Genomic DNA, 24,101 nt, shown 5'->3' with positions numbered 1-24,101 from the left:
CTAGTTAGGAATTGGCAAAAATAATCATGATTAAACTGGATTGCACTTTTTTGTATATCAAGCCTTTCTTTGCAAAACATTGTAAATCAGCTCATGTCCTTCAAACCATGGCCCTAACTATCTATGAGGACATAGAAGTCCAGAGCTCAAAAGCTCAAAAGTTTTTTTTTTTTTTTTTAACCTCTCCACCTTTGAAATTTAATTAGGAAACAGTGACCTGAAATAGCGAAGGTGGTGGCAGAATCTAGGCCACTATGTGGAAAATTGCAGTGCATTCCAAGTCCCAATCAGCAGTGAAAAACTGACCTCAGAGCACCTGAAAAGGAATACTTTAGACTTTCCCACTTAATCAGCCATTATCTTCGGCAATTTGTAAAATGCAAACCTTCATTTATTTTTAATCTGCTTGCTAGTTGCAGTAACGTTAGCTGACGGGGTTAGGCTACAAGCTCCTTAGATGGCTAACACCTAATATTCGAGTTTTAAGGAGAATTTAAGTTGTATTGTGTAATGTTATGCTTTAATAACATACTTCATGCATTATTAAGTTTCGAATGGATGGCATAGGTTTGTGTAACATAATTCAGAAATCAACAGGTTACTTGTCTTGTAAACCAAAATATTTAAAGCAGTAAAATTAAATGGTCTAACTTGAGTCAGAGTTTATGGATGAATGAAACGTGGACTTAAAATTTTGATTCCTGCCATGCTTCAAATGAATAAACCTTTAAAAAAAAAAAATTCCCCCATTTTCTCCCTAATTTAGTCTTGGCCAATGCACACATGCACTATACAGCCAAAGGTTTGTGGACACCTGACCATCACACTCCTAAGTGGTTCTTCCACAAATGGTTGCCACAAAGTTGCCACAAAGTTGGAAGCACACAACTGTCTAGAATGTCTGTGTGAAGACATTCTGTAGCATTATAAGTTCCCTTTACTGGAACTAAAGGGCCCAGGACAAACCTGTTCCAGCAAGACAATTCCCCAATGATGGTGTGGAAGAACTTGAGTGACCTGCAGTTGACCCTGACCTCAACCCCACTGAACACCTTTGGGATGAACTGGAACAAATTCTTGTCCAACATCAGTGCCCAACTTCGCTAATGCTCTTATGGCTGAATGGGCAAATCCACAGCCATGTTCCAAAATCTAGGGGAAGGACTTCCCAGAAGAGTGGAGGTTATTATAGCAGCAAAGGGTTACTAAGTCCATATTAATGCCCATGGCTTTTGAATTGGATCTTCAACAAGCTCATCTGATTGTGACGGTCCGGTGTCCACATACTTTTGGCCATACAGTGTATGAATGGGGAAGCTGAGAGTTAATACACGCCAGTTCATTAACTCACCAATATGGCAGTTGACTATGGTTACTTAAACAATGTTCAATCAGCGTTAATTGTGCAGCACTAACAAACATTCTCCTATCACCAAAATCAATGGCTTCCTGATTGGTGGATACTTTTGATGAGACAACATAAGCGATAGCTAAGAAAAAGCAATGCTGGTAAAGTAAGACCAAGGCATACGTAGCCTATCACCCACTGCAGCTGTTCCAGGGTGGGACTACAAAGGGTGGGATGTTCCTAGAACACACTCTTCTCAGCTCCAAGCATGGGCATCACACCCATACCAGAATGGTGGGCAAAAAAGATACATCTTCCTATCAGCTATCATCCTATATTACTTAAATAGATTCAGAGAAATCCTCAGCACACCCATGTGCACATTTATGTCCTGCTCAGACCTCCAGAGATGAAAAGCCAATAGGAGCCCTTCACAGATCCCACGCTACAGCTGTGCTTCATAAATTAGTCTCTGAGTAGAGAGACGTAGCGACAGGTGTCAGCTCAGCCTCGCTGCTTGAGTATTACTCACATGCTGAGCTAGAAAGATCAAAATGATCATATAAGCATTCCAGCTACTTTGCTGTTGGCAGCAATGGTATGTTGCCTCCATGATCCCCGCCACCCCCACCAGGCGGTGGAAGCTGAAGCACCCTATGCCCCACAAAGTTGATAACAGTATGCTCTTTACACCCTTTAGACCTCAGTGACCCCTGTACTAGACAACTTTCCAGCTGCAGCTAAATTTCCACTGCTATTAATTCCTAGAGGCAGGCATTAAATATAGCAATAATAAGAGGACACCATGGGTATTCTAGTGAAGTGCAAATGAAAAAGGCCATCTGTTAACCAAAATAAGATATACAGTCAGTGCCAGAAGTATTGGCATCTTCAAAAAGGTGGGTAAGAAAGGTTATGGAAAAATGTCTTTTGCATAAACAGAGCAGGAAATCTATCTGCTCATCAATAAAGAATCTGTCCAGGTTCTTCAGGGACCTAGGTCCTCTCATGTGGACTCACCCTTCAGCTCATCCCACAGGTTTTCAGCTGAGTTTAGGGCAGGGGACTGGGATGATCATGTAAAAGCCTCCGAGAGGACCACCTACATACAACTCGAAGCCATCCATGGCGCTAAAGAAATACTCTTAACATGTGAAATGGGAAGTCTTTTAAGGAAACAGTTCAGCACTCTCAAATCTAGAATCAGATGGAAACCACAGCCTTTCCTCTGAACTGAGACATATGTTGAGTAGAAACCTTTGTTCTATTACCTGTGGGGTTACAAACATGGGAAATTTTGGGAAGTTTGGAAACAAACTTCTTGAGACAGAACAGCAAACATGACGTAGTCTGATATTTAAAGTTTGTACCCCTGTGACACCATCATCAAGATCCACTGATGTGATGCAATCTTTGCCATATGAGCAATGATGTTGGCAGTTGTTGGTGCTGTGCAAAGACCATAGGTTTCTCTCTGCCAGGAACGAGGTTTCAATCTGCTCAATCACAGCAGGATCAACAGCTGCAGATTGGAGGGACTGTGCCAATGCAATGGCTTTGCCTATATGTGCCATATATGAGGTAATGCCACAAGACTGCTACAAGACTACATGAGAATGTTATCAGCACATCCGTGCATACGCTATATGTCGAAAAGTTTGTGGTGCAGTGATGTCAGTAGGGTTGAGGTTAGGGCTTTGTGCAGGCCACTCCAGTTCTTCCACACCAACCTTGGCACACCACGTCTTCATGGACCTTGCTTTGCGCACAGGAACATTGTCACGCTGGATCATCAGGCATCTTAGTTCCAGTGAATGCCTATTCCAGTGAATAGGCTATAACTTGACATCAGCATTACACTGAAGATCATTGAAATGACTCACTGTTGCACAGCAATATCCAATTATACATGTTTGAGGCAAAACACACATTAGAAGAGAAAGCAGAGCTCCAAAGCAGTCTGAAGCTCAGCCTGTTGCAAATGCAGTAAAAATCATGATTTATGCTGGTATGACTCTTTAATATTCAACTAAATTTTTTTCCTGTTTTCTTTTATTTGGTATTGATATTTATGCAATTAATGTTCAGTCCAATAAAGAGTGATGCTTTTTCCTGTCAACAAGTACACATGAATAGTACCTGAATATTCAACTCATCTCTAAAAATTCCAGTGGATAATTCAGAATTACAATTGTTGCGGTATTTTAGACATTTTTAAAAAGGAGCTGCCAATTACACTCTTCATAATACTCCCCACTTACAAAAAGATTATCTTTCTGGTCTCAAGGAAAAATATACACTTTTCAGAATTTACTCAACAATAAAGCCAGTCATGCTGTTTATCAGCAATGAAAAGGCTTTAGTCTTGAACGCAGGGTACCGCAGCCAGGTCAGCACGTTGTTCAAGCCGACGGCAAAATTGGAGACTTCTTACGGTAAATGTGTGTTAAAACACACGTCGGGGGCAGGGCTTTTTGAGTAAAGTCTGTCTTGCAGCAAACTCCAGCGACTTACAGCACTCCATTTGTGCAGGGAGGCTGATTTAACAGAGACAGATGACATTTATTCAAAACTTACAAGGTTTCTACTTTTCTCGCCAACCGCATAGCTTCTCACTCATGCTCCTTGGCATTCACGGCACGTTCCAGGAAGCTCGCCAAGAGCAAAAAAGTAAAGCATTTAAAGAGACGGCGGGAGAAAAAAAAAAAAAGAACAATGAAAAAAAGGATTGCTTGACAAGGAAGAAAGATGTAAAGTGAACCAAATGAGATGACTCACACTGCAATGACCAAAATCAGCATGAGACCTCATTGCTCTGTCTGCTGAGCACATGGAGTCATGGAGAAATAGAGCGAGGGTTAGAGAAGTATTTTAAGACATCTGGCAGCAGCACCACTGTGTACATTACAGACTGCAGATCCAGAATAGGCACAGCGGCTCTCAACTCTGTCCTAGTTTGGACTCTTTGGTGGAATGCTGTATGCTAATGAGACACAAGCTCTCCACCTCATAAAATGTCATAGCAGGCCACATGAGACACGAGCGGCACAGAACCAGTTGTACCTTGTACCGCTGTGGTCGTAAATTCCATGTGTGAAAATACACACTGACTCAGCAGGGGGGGGGGGGTTGGGGGTGAATGTGGGCCAGACAGCAGACAGGAAAAGGATAAAGGGAGATAAAAGTGAATCACTGTGTCATGCTTCAAGAAAGGGATGGAGAGAGAGCGATGCCTATAATAAGGCATGAGAAGAGAGACAGAACATTTTCCAGGGAATATGAGGCTGTTGCAATTTCACACACAAGTTCTGCAAAAGAAACACTTAGCTCATGCAAAAAAAAAAAAAAATTCAGTAAAAGGCAGAACACTTACCAAGCAATTAATAAGTGCGATTTCTCTATTATTTCACTTCCTGTAGGGCATTTCTGCACCCTATGGCTGCTTTCACCCGCAGGCTGTTTTCAATTAGATTACAAAACATGGAGAAAATGATGTGCAACAGCCTCATTTTCCTTGGAAAATGTTTTCTCTCCATGTTATTTTAGGTATCGCTTTCCCATCCCTTTCTGAAACGTGACAATAAAACTTTTAGAACACTACAGGGTTTCTGCGAAAGTTTATATTGACATGGCTTAACAACTCATGCCAAAACAGATGCATTTTGAGAAAAGCTCATAAATGTTGGGGTGCTGCTGTAATTTTACGTTACAGATCCCTGAAAAATGAAAAGCCATGGTTACAAAGATGTCTTTTTTGTTTTAGTGGTAAAAAGTCAGAGAAGGATCTCCGGGAGTGGCGCAGTAGAGATCGCGAGTTTGAATCCTGATAGTACCAAAGCCATCCAAAGCCTGGAGTCCAAGGAAGCAAAACTGGCCTTGCTGTCTGGGTGGATGGGATGGTACACTTTCTCTCCTCTGTCAATCACAGACACCCACTATCTAACAGTAGGCATCTTTGAGCTCATATATGCGAAAGAGGGGAGAGAGCACTTTCCTCTGAGTGTGTTAAGCTGCCCTGTGACGCAGCATGAGAAGTAGTTTGAAAAAAAAAAAAAAAAAAATGACGTGATTGGCTCCCTCCATGGTTGGTAGCTGTGGTATGATAAAGGAGAGCTGGATGGTGGGTGGGAATTGGCCAAGACCAAATTAGGGAGAAAACTAACAAGAGACTGATCAAGAGATCAGCATCACTCACAAAATAGCAGAATTTAAACCTGATTAAATTTTTTATTACACACCATGGCAGAACAACATTTTCAGACTTGCAAGTTTCCAAAAAGCCGTGATGTTGATTTAGAAATTGTTGTAGTACAAAATTTTCCTGTGTGCGCAAATGGCTTCACGCACCAGAGTTCGTGGGAAAGTGCCTCCAAAACTAACTAAACGTTGAGTTAGAAGTCTTATCTTTATGAGGCTACATAATGATTCCCTAAATTGGATTGGTTTCGTTTGAGTAAAGCTCTCCAGTCGATTGGGGAAAAGAGTAATCATGAAAAAAGCGACCCCGCCAAGAATTGTTTTTTTTTTGTTTTTTTTTTTTTCCCCACGGCAGTGGTGGTCTGTTAACAAGTAACAACTCTGCATAACACAGAAAGTTCAAGTTCAGATAATTCCAGCTCAGCTCTTATAAATCACAAAACTGTCATTGATAAAACACAAACTCAGTTTTTATCGTAACATTTATTTATATCAATATATAAACACAAATATCAGTCAGTGCGCTGTTCTCAAAACAAAACAAAAAAAAATCTTCAGGGCTATGACAAGTATGCAAGGTTTGCATTATTTGAATCAAAATTAGCCCTCTGTTCCACCTGTCCTTCTCTGTGTCACAGATGAAAGGTCAGAATGCCCTGTTTTCATGTGGAAAAGTTCATATTCATGCAAGCTACAGCACATTCTTAATGGTGATTTAACAACCATCTTCACACCATGCACTTATTTTTGCTTCTGTAGAAGCCATATTTGTGCAGCCAAAGTAAATACATGTAAGAAAGGTGGGCTAAAGCTATGAATTTTGAACAGGTCTGTGTGAACTCTTGCCAGGTGTGCTTCCAATGTTTTTTTTTTTTTTAGGGTTGAGTCCGCTTGCTGCTCTGTGTCGATGTGCCTGGCTACATCAACTGGTCACTCTGGTCTGAAAATCTCTTAACATAGGAGCATATTGCAAGAGGTGATGTTCTTCAATCGGCTATCAACTCTACTAACATTACTAGTAAAGCATGTAATCATTTAACATTTAAACACATCATCAGGTGAAAGCCAAAAAAAAAAGAAGCAGCTAGCTAGCTGACACAAACATGCTACCACGAAGTTGTGGGCACAGAGGTAACAGGCATTATTAAGTTGTTGTGAGATTCTGGTTGGCAGGTTTTGCATCACACAATGCACCGGTTGATCAGGGCTCTTTGTAATGTTAATAAAGGGATTAATACTCTTAAGGCTGAAAAATCCATCTTGAGCTGCCCAGCTACCAGCTGCTAAAAGACAGGCCAAGCTGGAAAAATAGTTCTGTTTGAAGAAACTAGAATGCAATTAGAAAATTTCATATTTACTAATATATCAATTTAATATCAATTTAATCAGGTAATAGGGAAGCTGGAAAATTACTACCTGGCCATGTCACCTGCTTGACCAGCTCACCCTGTGTTTTCTCAGCTATGAAATTATAAAGCTCAATAAAGCTCAACAAATAATCTGAACTCAACTGTTCTCAAGAGAAACTAAGTAAACAGGTGTTGCACTAATTTCAACACACATTTATCATTACACTGACTTCATAGAACCCGACGAGGAGTGTCGCCTCGCTCAACTTTTAAACAGACATCAACTTCCATAAACATCTACTTTGGCTCTCGATCAGAGTTACAACACTTTGGGAATTCAGAAGGATCGCAGCTTCCATTATAAGGCCTTAAAGCTGGAGCAAGGCCTACTGAAACCAAAAATAGCAGGCTCTGATTCCAGGCAGCTCCCTGTGCAAGAGTTAGAGAATTACAGTAGTTAATCCCAAGAGTTTGGGGCTAAGTGACGCCAAATGCACCACCCCCATGCAGGATAAAGCCAGCGTATGCCTCACCAAGCCAAAGTCATGTGCCATCTGGCACCAAGAATCCTGTGTAACACCACGCTTCAGGAAAAGTCCAAGTACTCTGGCAGGAGCTACCTCTCCCCAGAGGTAAATCAGCTGCTAGAGAAACACACATCTCTCTGGGTATAACACAATGACCATCTGCTGGCTCAGAAACAGCTCACTAACAGAAATAGAATGCAGCTCCACCCAAGGGCAAATTTGATGGAACTTTGGCATACAAGGAGGGTAATGCAAGGGGTTCCTGTTCAGTGCGGAAGGAAAAAGAGCGAAGGAGAGGAATTAGGAAAGAATGAAACTCTGTGTGTGTGTGTGTGTGTGTGTGTGTGCGCTTATCTAACTGGGTCAAAAAAATAAATAAATAAATAAATAAATAAAATTTAAAAAAAAACACTGTAGTCATATCCTGTCCACCAATACACTGGTAATTCAACACTGTTCTCTTATAAGGAAGTTTATCGCTTTGAAAATGAATTCAGTTAAGAGTAATGTACATTTTAAGCGTTAATGTACATTTTTCACAAAATACCACGTGGCATAGCGCCATCTCTGTCTTCATATCCATTCATTCTCCCTCTCCATGCTGCAGAGGAGCAGACAAAATGGCTCCCAACACAGGATGTCCTCACTTTATCAGTTTAGATCCATTAGTGACGTGATCTGTCATAATTGATCTGGCTCACTCCTTCTCTTTTGAAGCATCCGGCCTCAACTCTCCAGAGTGCCTAATTGAGAGAGGAGCTCTGTGTTTAGGAGGCTGTTGCAAACTCGAGCCCAGTTCAAGTTCCTCCAGGCACAAATAATGAGTGCAGTCCCCTGGTTCCTCTTGCTACATTTGAAATGGAATAATGCCATTATGAAGACAACTTTCGCCTAAAGCGGCATTTAGTCTGGTCCATATCCGGGTTCACAGAGGACACGGAATGTCATTCATTTATTATTAGAGGTCTAGACAACGTCATGAATAAGATGATTACAGTAGCTGCACAAATCAAGCTCTTAAAATGAAGGGTAAATATTTTAGGACTATACTAACAAAAGGTCTTATAGACATATAGTGACATGAGCAAATCTATTTCAGGCATTTGCAATTCGTTAATAATTCACTGGTCTTTCATTTGATTTTGTTTCTAGGACACAGTCTCTATCTGGCTTTTCCTGCTGTGCCACAAGCGGGGCAATGAAGGAACCATTTATCCGATGTCCCCTAAGCTGGTCTCACCTGTTACGTTTGTATTGCCCTAAAATAAAAATAATAAATAAAAATTGACATATTGACAGTTTGCAACCCATGAGTAATTGAACAAACACCTCGCTTAGCATTAGGCTTGTGTGACATAATTGATATATGTGACATAACACTTTCTGTCAAGGTAAAGGGAGAAGGTTTTGAATTCATTAATGTGAAAAAAAATCTATTAATATATGCTTGACTTTAGCTATCAGACAAATGTATAAGTACATAAATACATCCATTAACTATCTTGATTACAGATAGCGCTGAAAAATTTCAGCTGAAAATAGTCAACAATGGCACTTCCTTTTTTTGGCCAAAAATTTTCACACAAACAGATTAAATCTACAACGATGTGTCAAATGTAACACTGATATGTATATGTATATATATATATATATATATATATATATATATATATATATATATATATATATATATATATATATATACACATCCATACACATACATACACACACATACACATACATATATATATATATATATATGTATAGAGAGAGAGAGAAAGAGAGCTCAAGTTCAAACAGCCAACTGAGCAGCGGATCAAACAGTGAAAATTTCAACCATGTGGACATTACTCAAACGATTTGTTAAAGGATTATCCTGAAGATGTACGACTATGCTTTGTTTTGTTTACTGTTTACTGTGCATTAATGTGGAATCACTTAAAAATCCACAATGAAGCTGTTTTCGCAGTTGCCACAGTTCCTGACTGCACAGCTGAGAACATTATTACGCCGTCCTGTACTCTCATTAAACCTGAAATGATGGCTCGGTTCTGGACGAAATCATTTATTGCAATTTTATAAAATAAACAATAAGAAATATATAAAATACATTTTTTTTTGATAAATCACAAGCAGGGAAAAGCCTTCACAAGCATCGCACAAGCCTATTAGAATGCACAGATGATTAGCACAGCCATGAACCTGTAAGATCCTCATAAATCTCAAGCTGATGCATAGCTTGGCCCTGGATCCATTTTGTCGATTGTACAGCTCATGCCCTTTCATTGGCTCACTGCTCCACCTTGGTATGAGGATCTGCCCTGGCATCTGTTCTGTAATGTTGCAATGATGTCAGAGCAAAAGGGAAATTTAAACCAGGGGTAGCATGGCACTTCTCCTCCCTTTACAGCCCCATCTGTTCCAAGAAGCTTTCTGCCAGTCAGCTGAACAGACATCTCTCTTATGGGTATCGCACCCTCGAGCGCAGGTAAAATCAGCAGGAGGCCATTTGGTATGCTTTAACATAACTCTAGGACTGCCTAAAGTGTGTACTTTCACTTCCTTGATGGTTTGTTTGCTGGTCAACCACAGAGTTGCTAGGGTATAAACAACAAAACTTGGAGTAATTACAGAGGTATTTATGACACCACAAATGAGTTTCGCATATTCAATGTGAAGCATTCAACATTGTCTTTCGAAATAGTTACTTATATTTGAAGGTGAAATGGTAAAAATATATTTTGATCAGGAAATGTTGTCAACAAAGAACTTCCATATTGTGTTCAGGTGAACTTTAAGACTTGCTGTAGTATTATATTTCACATTTGCGACATGACCGGCATGTTAAATAATTCAGACATGGCTGTGTTGTGTCTATACGTGCATGCGAGTCTTGGAGAACATGAACCTCTGTTGGCCAGCCCCCACTCTCTCTCTCTCTCTCTCTCTCTCTCTCTCTCTCTCTCTCTCTCTCACACACACACACACACACACACACACACACACACACACACACACACACACACAAGGTACAAAAAGGACATCACAAGGATCCCGTGTAACGTCCAGGTCTAAGGAATACAGCATATAAAATTACACCTGATGAAAAGAGCAACCTCCTGGCTACTTCGTTCAAAAGAGGGATGTACAGAAGAAACAGGGCACTTTAAATGACAGGAACCCGTGGTGATAGTATCACTTTCTCCAGATGGCGACCTATCTCCTCTCCCTTACGTACAAGGCTGTCCGGAGCAATTCAGCCTTCTCTGGGGAGCTGCATGCTTTCTACAAAGAGGGCCGCCGTCAGTGAGGACTCAGTTACTCATCGAGAGCACATGAAAAGAAACAGCAACGTATTTCTCCTCTGTTCAAAGCTGTTAGTATTCAGCGTGATGAGCAGCGTCTGTGTCATAACCAGACCAACAATACAATCCGAGTGATTCATAAGGCATAATTGAGCTTTTCCTTTCTCTGATGATTAAAATGAAGCATTACCTTTGAAACAGTATTCCTTTTTCTGGCTACAGCAGATGTTGGTAAACAGTGCTGTGAGCTTGAATGACTGACTTCATAAGTGTGTGACTCACACGTTTGCCTGCAAGGGAGGCGGATATTGGAGCTTGTTTGGGATTAAACAACAGTGATACATCCTGTGACATTGCACTGTTGTATCACAAAGATCTACAGTAAAAGGTGAACTGAATCCAGCAGACAGTGTTCAAAGCTTACTGCTGTTTATTAGCAGTTTCTTTCCTTCTGTTACAGGGTCAACTTACAAGCACACAAAGGAACAGAGAAAAGTGAATCACCCAGAGCTAAACAACCTACAACAAATATCTTGACTCTCACGAATGTCTTTTATACATTTACATTTACTACAAAAAGTCAATTACTGATTGTCAGGTGTTTAATTTCAAATCTATGAACGCATGGCTCTGACAGTAGTGCTGGCTGTAATTCAAATCACAGGTTTATATTAAATGTGTTCATTCTAATACAATATTGTTTCTATAGTAACGCTCCATGTAATCTAAGGGCTTGTTCACACCTGGTATTATGAATGCGTCTTCAGTGACCACTTATGATCAGATTTCATAAATCGTTTCCGCTGGAGGAAGGCTGTCATGCACATTTACTATGTCAGTCTTCCGCTGCATTTATTTTCAGGCAGAAATTTCCTGCAAATCTCGTGTACACACAGTTTTAATGTGTCAAATGTTTTAATCATGTGGTCTGCTAAAGAAATTTATAAATGAATGAGGAAAAAATGAATGAGGCTATGAAAAGCAGCTGCTTTCATCACTGCTGTTACTGCATTGTCTTTAACAGTGTCGCAATGATTACATACTTTCCAGCTAGTGCAATGATGCAGTCAATTAGTTGGTCCTTCGTTGCTGTCCACGACACACAGAGACGCATTCGCTTTCACGGTACTAATGTGATGTGGCCATATGTGACCCAGACCACTTCCTAATGTGGTTTAAGTAATCGGCTCACAATGTGTCTTCGAGGCGCACTGGACCCTGTTCACACCCGTACTTAGCGTCCACCACTTGTGATCCGATCACCCAGGATGCATATAATTCCAGGTGTGAATGGGGCCTAAGGCTACAAAAAAAAAAAAAAACAGATTTTTTTTTTTTTTTTTTAAAGACAAGCTGTGTTTTTTGTCTTATAAGTGACAACAGGAACTAACTTGTTCCAGAGACGTTTCACTCAATCCAACTATCAACGGTTAAAAAGAATGATGTATCATTCTTTAATAAGCTAAACATTTTAATCTTTGACAAACTGGTGTTATAAGAGGAAACACTTTCAGGAAGTGCTGTTATTAGGAAATAATCAACTTTGTGGTCTTAACAGTAACTCTAAGTTGAGTCAGGCCCCATCACACCATTCCACCATTGTTTATTTTAATATAACAGCAAGCCCCATCATGTTTTATTCCTTACTCCACAACTTGTGGTGCACCGATCATAAAGCAGTGACAACATATTTAGACTCCTGTAAAGACAGGGGGCTACGTTGATTATACAGAGCAGGCAGCGTATACAGTGTAGTACATTAAAGAATTTTAAGGTCACACTTGAGCTTCTACTCCAGAGTCTCTGAGAGTGGGTGAGTCACGTTATACAGGCATTAAGTGCAAGCAGCCACGCCTATTTACAAAGCACATGGCCATTAACATACAGTACCCATTAACAAAAGAGAGAGTTTATTTAAGAACAACTGACAAAACAGCCCAAAAAATGCTCTTTAAGAATGAAAAAATAACCCAAACAAATAAGATTTCATTTTTACATTGTTAATCTGCCTTTATATAACTTTGAGTAGGCTTTTGTTAGAACATGTACCATGTATTACATTCTAGTAATGTCATGAACTGGATTGAACTGAAGTAAGCGTCTGAGTGAAAGAGAGAGAGAGAGACAGAGAGAGAGAGAGAGAGAGAGGGAGAGAGGGAGAGAGGGGAGGGGGAAAGTGAGGTTATTCCAGGACATTCACACTGCAGGAACACAGGTTCACATATCTCCAGTCCTCATTCCTGTGAATGATCCACAGCTTTCACAGAACACAGAAGGACATGGCTATCATTGCTCAAGACTGAACAGCCATGTTAAATTATTTCCATGTCATAGCACTATTGATTTCTCGACTGTGATTAGTATGAAGGTGTTGATTATTTTTCTCTAACAGCATGGCTATGGTAAGTAATGATTGCTGAAAACTAAATCACAGATATACATTAACTCATTTGTTTTAATACTTTATTATTATTATTATTATTATTAATAATAATAATAATAATAATAGTAGTAGCACTAGTAGTATGTCTATAGTCACAACTAATTTATAGGGATTTTTCTGGCATCATTTAAATGTCAAACTGTAAAGATTGATTTTAATAAGTATAAACAAAACATGTATAAGTATTGATAAGTTGTTATGGAAGAAAGTGTATTTTACATTTATGGAAAGAGACTCTGGTGTCAGCAGTTTATAACAGTCAGCTGTACAGCCGTTCCTGTAAGTCTTCTGCTTGGAGAGAGAAAATAAAGCTCGAGCTGAATGCTGGTGAGGGTTTGACTGCAGCTGCTATAACGTAAGTGATGGCCAGGACTAATTTGCTGCATAGATGTTCCACAACATTTCACAGATTAAAATAACATGTCCTTTAGCAAAGAAAGAGGTGGTGGTATTGGCAAGCTGCTATGGCATACACTAAATAAAGTTGTAGTAAAATAATAAAATGTAAGAAGATCCTATAACTACACGTCACTAGATCACTAGATTTAGCTAGCTATATCCTACTGAGAACATGAAACAAAAGCAAAACAGGCAGAATGTCTTATATTTTGGCAGTTGTTTAAAAGACAAAACAGTGAACTGAAATGTTCAAATCTATAGAGTTCTGTGTTACTGCTCTAATTTGCGTAAAGAGCATCAGTCTCAATACCAGGCACTACCCAAATAAGAATAAGTTAGAATGCTGGAGCAATAACATCATTTAAAAATGGCTCTCAGCATTAAAACTAGCGTAGCAGAGTTTAGGGAATTCTCTAATAAGGAAGCATAGTTGTGAATCTTAAAAAACTTGAACATATCATGTGTTTCAATCTCGATGATGCCACAGCCATCCGTGGCCGGGAGTTCAAGAGAGCAAAACTTACTGTGCTCTCTGGGTATCTCTCCCGTCAACCACAGCTACATTAACCAATCATGGGCATCTGTGTGGTCATGTATGCGAAAGAGGGCCAATAGTGCTTTCCTCACAGTGTGTTACGCTGCCATGAGCAGCTATCGGAAAAAAACGTGGTTGGCTGGCTTCACGTGCCTCAGAGGAGGCATGTGCTAGCCTTCACCCTCCACGATTGGAAGCGGTCATATGATTGGGGAGAGCTGGCTGGTGGGTGAGAATTGAGACTAAATAATCAGGGAATAAACCAACAACAAAAACCCTTGAACATTCATTCATCTTCAGTAATCACTTTATCCTGGTCAGGGTTGCGGTCCAGAGCCTCTCCAGGGAACACTGGGTGTGTGGTGGGACTACACTATGGATGGGACTCCAGTATATCACAGGGCACCATGTGCAATAAGCGTGTAACGCAATGTCACCATCTGTATCTGTGCTCCAAATATATGTATCTGTATCTATATCTAAACCCAAAGTGGGTATGCCTTAATCAGAAGGGGCTTTTTTTTTTTTTTTTTTTTTTTTTAACGAATCCTAAGAAACAGATAACAAATGCCATCACTGTACAGCGTGGTCTGTGAATTCTGGCCCTTTACTAAGGATGAATGAATGAACGATGTACATTCATGTTAATGAACATGGTCTTTCTTTGTCCCGTGTGCCCTGAACATGAATAAGGAAAGTAAAAACTTGTGTACTTTCTGCATAATGTATTCCTATTCTGTTACATCCCTAATGCACACATACATTTACACCCAGGGGCAATATTGTGTAGCCAATCCACCTACCTGCATGCTTTTGGACAGTGGGAGGAAACCACATGTACCCAGCGAGAACATGTGAAACTCCTCAGACAGTAACCTGAGCTCAGGATCAAACCAGGGACCCTCAGGGTGCGCGTCAGTGCCAATCATAGGCATTTCTGAAAATGATTTACCTTGAAGGCAGCTCACTGAAAAAGGAAAGAAGTGTCACAGACTTTCATAGATTTTTTTTTATTTAATTTCCCCTCTTTGGTCTGATTAGTGAAGTGACAACATGACTTGTTTAAAGAAGAAGAAGAAAAAAAAAAAAAGACAACGTGGACAGAATATTTAATAACGAATGGACAGAGAAGTATGCGTTTATTCTCCACTTGAAGCTCAGACCAGATGTTTCCTCTGTTCAGAGTTGGTGTCTCTAGCCAAAAAGGTTTAGCGCCAGTATGAAACAAAACTGATACGTCTTATTTAAAGCCATTAACTACTGACAGGTTAACTATTAAAGGTAACTGTTGTCCCATTCAGTCATGTTAGCTGCTTATCAGGACATGAATACCCCTGCTTTAACCAATATTCAACACAATATTTGAAAATAAATAAAAATTATTACACATTTGGAGCCCTGGTCATGAGTACTAAAAACGCATAACGTTATTATATGAGACTGAGCAGCTGAGTGAGAGGTATTAACACCCCCACCTCCAACATAAACACAGTCTGAATCATTAGGCTTGACACAGACATCATCCTGCACGCTCAATTCGGCTGCCACGCTCTTGTAATCAAAGCTAATGCAGCCATACCGCTGCCACAATCACTTCCGTCTGCTCCACCAGCTGCCAAAGGCTCCCAGAGGTGTCCCTCAGCCAGTGAATGATGATGTCTGTGCTCGCTACACACAGCATCCTAACAGGATTATTCAGACTCAACATATCTGTCAAGTTGTTGACCCTAGGTCACCTCAGATGACCTGTTCTTCCGCATGACTTGCTGAAGACCTTGACCTCGGTTGCATGTTGAGATCCTAATCAGAAAAAGCAGGCCTTGACTACACATGAGCCACAATGGCTTTTAAACACAACCAACATTAGTGTATATGATAAGCGACAAAGTGACGGTGCAACATTAGAAGGGAGATTTTCTCCATTCTGTGTAAATTAGATATGACGTGGTAAAGCAACAAATCCAATCAATGGGCTCGAATGTTTCCTTGGCATGTGTGGTCCGATGTTTCTTCAGTTCCCCACTCCTACCTGCAATTAGTTCCCAGTTACTGCTTGTGATATATGACCTTGCACTGAATGTGTACAGACATTACAAAGAAAAATAAAGCTTGGAAGGATGTATCTGTAGGAAGGAGCTAGTTCACTTTGCCAGAGAAGCTAGTACGGAGTCAAGCACGTAACATATAAATCAAACAACCAATCTTCACAGTCTTTAGTGCTTTATTTAATAGGTGTTTAATTACTGAGCTTTAGAAGCTATACATAGCTACTACCATTTCTCATTGGAACTTGACCCACAAGCGACAAGAGGCACGAGCGACTTGCGGCCTACTAGGGTGAACATATGTTTAGGTAAGAGATGTATGGCATCAAGCGGATGAGGGTGACGAGTCTTCAGTTATTAGGGGCCCCGGTTTGTCAAAGTTCATCAATAGGAGCTTGCGGTGGTGGTGACATCACGCGTCGCATCATCAGGAGGAAGCAGGCCGCAGGTCATGACCTGCGCAGAAGGACTCGGCTTTGTAAATCCTCCGTAAAGCTCTCAGCAGTGGTATGGTTAATTATAGCCTAACTTCTGGAGATAATTTATAAGGTCAGTACTCACACAGACACATGTCATAAAGGGCTGTGGGTGACAGCCATAGCAGAAGCAGCTGGAGATTATTATCACATGGAGGCATGTCTATAGTTCAGTTTATGATCTCTATCTCCTATTTATGGTTTTGGGAATATTGCTCTGGGTTTGTGGTAAAATGGTTGTATAAAATACACACACGTCATTGCATTTTTCCACAGGCAAAATTAAAAAAAAAAAAAAAAAGATGAAATATTTAAACATATGTTTCTATTTAACTTGTATGCAATAAATAAACAAACAATACAGTACCATATAAATAAGAGACTTGCAACATGATGCAAAGAGATGATAAAAAAAAAAAAAAGCATGGAGGCTACATGCTAACTGTGCAAAACATTACATCAAGTCTGTTTAAAAGACTTTTCACTCATTACTCACACTAACTATTTCTGAGGCTTACAACAAGTCCATACACAAGCAGCACGAGCACTCAGGACATTTGTTTATATTTGTGTTTATGTTTAGCTAAAACAAAAAAAAAGCTAAAGATGTCGCTTAACAAACATACTACAAGGTAAACTCACCATTTTTTGCTCGTCTGACGTGAAACACAACCCTGTGACGGCATTCCCGGTGTTAAAATGCGTCCTGCGTTGCCCATTTTTCCCAGGCGATGGGCTGCGTTAATTAGCAGCGCTGCTAAATCTCGTCCTCTGTCGTCCATGTGCTCCTCAACACACACACACACACACACACACACACACACACACACGCGCGCGCACGCGCGCACACACACGAGCAACCCGCACGCGCGCACCCACGCGCGCTCACAGCACGCGCTCCGCCGCAGCGCCCGGGTGACGTCATCGCTTCAAAGGAGAGAGAGTGGAAAAGATGTGCACTGGAGACAGTACGCTTTATACACATACTCACATAAGCTCATTTCTCGTAGTTCTCAGCATCATTAGGCTCCATGTTGATTTGTGGGATGATTAAAGTGTGTTTGCCATGGGCAGAGGGCCAGTGTGAAGCATGATCACCCTTCTGGACATGCCAGAAAAACATTATTATTATTATTTAACAATGTCATAATGAAGCAAAATTAAATGACTTAGTAAATCTCGCTAGTGAGAGGCTAGTTTAAATAACAATAAAACACCGGTTAATATATCTCTGGGAAATTTTATTTCCACAAGCTCCAGCCTCCCTGATTCAATCCTGACCCTCCTTTCCTGGTTACTGTTTGTACAGAGTTTTGCAAGTTCTCCCCATGTTCTAGTTTCCTCCCAATGTCCAAAAACATGCAAAGTAAGTGGATTAGCTGGAGTAAATTGCCCTGAAGTGGGAATGTGCTTGTGAATGGTGCCCTGCGATGGACTGGTGTCCCATCTGTGGTGTGTTACCGAAACTGGCTCTGAAATCACTGAAACCCAGACAAGGATAAAGCAGTTACTGCAGATGAAGATTTCATCATTGTCCAATGGCAAGGATTGTCAACGTGTGTAATGTGGTACAGGAACAATTACGTATAGCTAGCTAACCCAGACGCGAACTATTCCCTCGCCACACTGACCACAACAAACCAACACTGGTGAAACTATTTTATGATAACAAGATTCATTATTTGGAGGTATAACATTGGATTTCTTCAGTTTATGATTAGCTAGAGTTAGCTATTGATATTGAATTTTTAACACCAGCGTACTTCATAAGATGTAGCCTAATGTTAGCTAGGTACGTCCCATGGGGATCCTATTCAGGTCATACACAGATAGGAGTAGCCACATTATATCGTTTTCTATGGATGCGGATTAGTATTTTGCCCCACCCGAGACTGGCACCCCAATAAATTTATTGGGTCTAACCTGGCCATGCTATTGTAAATGATCTGGCTGTGCCCTTAGTGTTGGCCCTGTGGTCTTGTTTCACAAAAAGAACTCACACTTCTTTTAATTATATCTGGTATAGTTTGGGGCATATAAAAAGATGACAATCAGGGCGTGACCACATGGCTACCACCCCGATACACTATATGGTCAAAAGTTTGTGTTCACCTGACCATCACACTCCTGTTTTTGAACATCCCATTCCAGATTTAGTCCCTGTTTGCTGTTATAATAACCTCCACTCTTCTGGGAAGGCTTCGCACTAGATTTTGGAGCGTGGCTGTGGGGATTTGCCCATTCAACCACAAGAGCATTAGTGAGGTCAGGCACTGATGTTGTTTGAGGAGGCCTGGTGCACTGTCAGTGTTCCAGTTCATCCCATTGGTGTTCAGTAGGGTTGAGGTCAGGGCTCTGTGCAGGACACTCAAGTTCTTCTACGCCAACCTTGGCACACCATGTCTTCATGATGCTTGCTTTGTGCACAGGGGCATTGTCATGCTGGAACAGGTTTGGGCTTCTTAGTTCCAGTGAAGGGAAATTATAATGCTACAGCATGCAAAAAGCATTCTAAACAATTGGATGCTTCCATCTTTGTGGCAACAATTTGGGGAAGAACCTCATATGGGTGCAAGTGTCCACAAACCTTTGGCCATACAGAGTATAAGCCTTGCCACCCTAATTGCCACTTTAGCATCACATCATGCAGAGGTCTATTACTCCAGTATAATTCAAGCAGACTTAATGAATCATATTTAGGGTATGTTGTTTTATATCATTGTAGCATATTAGGTATTCTGAGCAAATCTCTTGAGCAGCTTACTAGGAATTATAGAGCAACTGTATGTGGCCATTCATTTTGCACAAAGGAGGTTGCATCACCAGTTAGTGTGCTTTCATCACCATCTCTCCATCACCCTGCTTTTTGCCATCATATATCTAAAACTCTGAATCAGGGTCCTGATACTAATCTGGAAAGTTCTAGAAGATCTTGGTAGAAGTTGGTAGAGAGTGTGAAAGAAACACGCAAACACCTGAACTGTTTGATAGGAGATTTGATAGGGATTTTGCAATGATTAAAAGACAACTGGAGAATAATCAATATTTATAAGACTTCTCACAACTCAAATCAAGTCAAATGAGTCAAATGAGAAGGCAAATGGGTTAAAGTGAATGGTGTTGGTGGTGGTTAGTAACTTTCCTTACACTTTTTATGTATATGAAATCCAACAACATCACTCTAACTTGTTACAATTTGTACACCTTCTATTTGGGATTGGATTAAATGTAATCTTTGTAGTTTTCATTAAAGGTACTCTGTGTGAATGTCAGTTTCTTGGCTAAGACTAAGTGCTTTAATGCTCTTCCGGACACACAGTTAGACAAATGACCAGGAAAGTGTTCTTTACACTGGTGATAAATGGTTCAGAGCCTTTAAAAGGGTTCACTTAATGACAACATGGCTTGAGCCATGCTCATGTCTAATAAATGCATTGACTTTTTAAGAAAAACCCCCTAGTTAAATGGACAAGCTTTGATTTTATAGCAATAAACTGATGACTCTGTCCACATTCAGTACTTGCAGACACAGCAGAAACTGTTTTAAGCAGAAACAAGAATCATTAGATGTTTATTGATTACATGAAATAATCAATGATTTGGCCTAATTTGTCATTTCTTTTAACATCCTCAACCTAAGTGCATGGACTCTGCTAGTAATGCAAAATTACTCTTAACCTATTCTGCACTGGATTTTAAATTTTCACAGTGTTCTTGAGAAATGGCAATTTTACTGGTTAGATGTACTCACTACAAATATTAATAGTAATAAATCCTGCTACATAACCTCTTTCTCATTTTCAGAAATGGGGAATGTGAGTACAGTTGCTGTGGCTGTCTATCCTGGAAATCAAAACCAATGCACTACAGGCTCATGAGGACTCTGATGTGAGATTTATTTTACTGCTAAAGTTGAAATTCAAGGGAGCTGTGGTATTTAAAACAGTTTCAGCATGGCAGTAGTAAGAGTATACGTGGTTCCAAGTCATACACTAGACAGCGTCACACTTTAGTCTGAAACCATTAAAGGTTTTTCTTGCTCATTAAAAGCTGTTAAGTCAGACTATTTAAAGCACATTATAAGGACCAGAAGTTGAGCTGGGAATGTTTGAGTTTGTCAGAGTAAGTTTTATGGAATAAACCCTTAATTTGTGAAGAGTTGCACCTCAATCCAGATCTGACCAAGTAACTAAAAATGAGAGTGTGACTCAGTATAACAAATCTGACCTAACTGCATCATTGACGTCACTATGGATAATTCAAGGTGGGTCATCAACCAATGCTCACTCACTGTTATGCTCCACCATAAAAGAAATGAAAGTCCATAATATTGCATAATAGCATTTATAATGCAGTCTAGTAAAACCACTCCTACTTCATCTTGCCTTGATTTCACAATAGGCTTTTTTTTTTTTTTTGTCGAGTACAGCATTATCTAACCCAGAAGCAAGTTGTGACCCAAACTGCTACTTATGCCCTTATGAATAATAAGCAATACTTAGGTTAGTGCCATGGTAAATGATGTCTAAAATACTAGGCACTTTGAGACCAAACAAATTAGAATTAGCCAACAGCATGGCATTATGAAAGGGTGGGGCAGTGGTCAGGTCATGACCACCTCCATTTCTGCTGATCAGGGATGAAGCTAGAAATCACTTCCTCACCCCCAATCTAACAGTTCCTGATTCATGACAGATGTTCGACTCGTGTCTAGCTGTGGCCCCCAAGGTCAGTCCCACCCTTACAGCTCCCACACTCACTCACTCCCCCCCCCCAACCCAGCACACAAAGCTTCAGTGACTCAAGATGATATTTGATCTTGGTGACAGTCTGTCTACAATAGCTATCCATGATTGACAGCCTTGAATCAAGTGAACTTTGACTCCACTTTCGTTGTCGGATCATCTTCAAGAAACCTAATTAAAGGTGACTTAGCATAATTGCACAAGAATAATCTACACAGTACAATTACAGGAGTGAGCATGGTGTATGCACATAGTTCAAGTGGCTTTTACCACCAGTTTGACTCTATGGATTGATTGTAGAAAGAAAGACTATGCCAGTCATACGTAGTCAAATGCAATTTATAAAGAAATGTATTTATGATTGACAAATTAACACAGTATTTTAATATATCTGCAGATATGTACAAATTTACAAAAAAAAAAATAAACAAAAACAAAAACATTAAGTTAAGTCCAACAGTGAGTGGTACTGCTGTCCATTGCTAAATATAAAATTAAATACAAATAATCTGAAACCTCAAGTGAATCTGAGGCAGTGTAAATGCATTAAGGTCAAGTCTGCAACCATGATGGGGTGCAATATAACGCGAGTCCAAGTCATCTCAGTGCAGCACCATCACAAGTCAAACTACTTAAGGGCTTTAAAAGTCCCAGTCCAGAGCAGCTCAGGAGCTGCTTAGCATTTCCAGTCTCCTTTTTAAGTGCTCACACTTCTTCTTGAGCTGCTCCTTGGAGTGCAGGAGCTTTCGCTCTTCAGTCTGCAGTCCCACAATGAACTCCGTGGCCTTTTTTAAGATGACCACCTTGGCCGCTTTCTCGTTGTTGGCCACAGCCGGAACCTCGTCACGCAGCGCGAAGAAGCTCAGCTTGAGCTCGTTGCGCCGCTGCCGCTCCAGCACGTTGTGAGTCCGCCGTTTGTCGTTGTCCTCAGAGTCCGAGGCTTTGGGACTCGCGCATTTGCGGTTTGCGCCGTTTTGTCTGTGCGCTCGCGCGCCGCCGCTGTTGTTACCGTCTAAGCGGAGCCGCTTGCCGGCCGGCTGCTCGTTCCGCGTGCACGGCTGCGCCGCGTAGTTGTGCTGCTGGCTGGTCACGTGACACCGCTTCAGGACCACGGGTTGCGAGTCGCACTTCTTGGCCGATTTTCTTTTTTCTACCGTCACAACGTCGATCTCCTCATCCTCCTCCTCCTCCTCCTCGTCGTCGTCGTCCTCATCTAAAGAGGGGGCAAAAAAAAAAAAAACAGAGCTTAGTCAAATCCCTCGAGAAGCGCACTCACCCTAATCAAAGCCACACCCACTCCGGTAAGCGCCTGGAATTCCTCACGAGCCCGGAGCACTGCAGGCCACGCCCCCCTGCGCGAGCGCTGCCGCTTTAACGGGCTCAGCCAGAAAGCCGCGCACGCTTATTAACATTAGCTCAAACAAGACTTAAATTACGCGATCAGATGACTGAACAAGTAAAGATGCACTAATAAGATTCAGATCAAGTGTGTAATGGGGACTTACCGGACTCACTGTCGCTGCTGCTGCTGCTGCCGCTGTTGGGCGGAGTGTCCATCAGAGAGCTCTCACACTCCTTACTGAACTTCACACACTCGGTAAGCGGGTAGGGAAACACCACCGAAGGATCTATACAGTCCGAAGCGGAGTTAACATTAACGTCTTGTAGGTAGCCGGCATGTGAGACCGAGTCCTCTGAGCACTCGCTTTTGGGAGTCGAGGCTTTACGGGCCGCTCTGAGAGACGCTAGCCGCTCAGACACCACTCTCTCCAGCTTAGCCTCTGCAGAGAAGCCGCTCCACATGCAGTCCTGAATCACGATGGACTTGAGTAAAGACTGCGACGAATCCGAGTCGCAAATGAAACTCTGATTGACCGCGTCGTCCCCGAGAAACTCGGTGACCATCTCCAGCTGATCGGCTGTGGAGGGGAAGGAGCTGGAGAAGGACGAGCGCCGGCTCGGGGACAGAGGAGGAGTGGGCAGGAGCTCGAACTTCTTCCAGATGTCCTCGCTGGGAGCCGGCGGCTGGCCGTGCTGCTGCGTGTAGAAGTCCTCCTCCTCGTTGTCGAAGTAGAAGAACGGCTGGTACGAGTCGTAGTCATAGTCGTAGTTCTTGCTGGCCACGTTCAGCGGCATGATGACTGCCTTTTAAAAAGAGAGAGAGAGAGGGAGAGAAAGTGTGTGAGTTAAAACCCTCAGCCTCAGGGTCATGTTCACTTGTGCAGCACTGACCTGAGAGAGGAACCCAGGAGCTAGTGGAGCTAATCTGTTTACACACTGACAGCACGACTCCATGATACACTATCTAACATCTGAGAGGAGTTCCTCTGAAAAACTGTCAACTCACACAACAGCTAAAATGAACAGAAAGCCATTCCATGACAGCTTGTCAGCTAGTCCACAAATTAACCAGGTCTTCAACACTAAACTACCCCAATGACAAGCATTATAGTCAACCTGAATTAATGTCTACAAACAAACAAACAAACAAACCTTAAGACGCAGTTTAAGCGGCTACAATAAATGACAGTGACACACACACACACATGCTTGTGAGGAGTGTGAGGTACTCACCGTAGCAGGAGGACACACACGAAAATATATGTTCACACAGCTTCCCTGGTGAGTGAAAATAATCCCAGGTTTTAAAGTTCACCGGTTTCTGCCGAACTTTATCTTGAAGCACTACAGCCTGCGCGCGCGCTGTGAGCTGTTGCTGCCGGTCACCATTC

The 24,101-nt window shown here is 41.3% G+C and overlaps 1 protein-coding gene and 1 long non-coding RNA gene across 4 annotated transcripts in view; both read right to left on the bottom strand.

The window, feature by feature from the left end:
• The window catches only part of LOC117597085 (uncharacterized), a 99,574-nt gene extending 90,581 nt beyond the window's left edge, over positions 1-8,993 (bottom strand). Inside the window, exon 1 of one of the 2 annotated variants that reach the window (XR_008301685.1) lies at positions 7,428-8,993. This is a non-coding gene — a long non-coding RNA (uncharacterized LOC117597085). Of the gene's footprint in view, positions 1-3,925; positions 4,368-7,427 lie in introns of those variants that run through there. The other variant, XR_008301684.1, reaches the window with a different exon arrangement.
• A 12,701-nt stretch (positions 8,994-21,694) lies between these two features.
• mycb (MYC proto-oncogene, bHLH transcription factor b) lies at positions 21,695-24,101 on the bottom strand. Of its 2 annotated transcripts, none has more exons than XM_034304162.2 (3): positions 23,944-24,101; positions 22,875-23,514; positions 21,695-22,582 (listed from the first exon to the last, which is right to left on the bottom strand). In XM_034304162.2, exons 2-3 carry the CDS (start codon positions 23,503-23,505, stop codon positions 22,035-22,037), a joined length of 1,179 nt encoding a protein of 392 aa, XP_034160053.2. In that variant the 5' UTR covers positions 23,506-23,514; positions 23,944-24,101; the 3' UTR covers positions 21,695-22,034. The 2 variants fall into 2 exon arrangements, with proteins under 2 accessions (XP_034160053.2, XP_026793149.3); XM_026937348.3 differs by having other exon boundaries at positions 22,875-23,510; positions 23,944-24,097.

Source organism: Pangasianodon hypophthalmus, chromosome 4 (genome assembly GCF_027358585.1).
Source record: "Pangasianodon hypophthalmus isolate fPanHyp1 chromosome 4, fPanHyp1.pri, whole genome shotgun sequence".
NCBI lineage: Eukaryota > Metazoa > Chordata > Actinopteri > Siluriformes > Pangasiidae > Pangasianodon > Pangasianodon hypophthalmus.
This window is presented reverse-complemented; position numbering and strand designations above follow the sequence as displayed.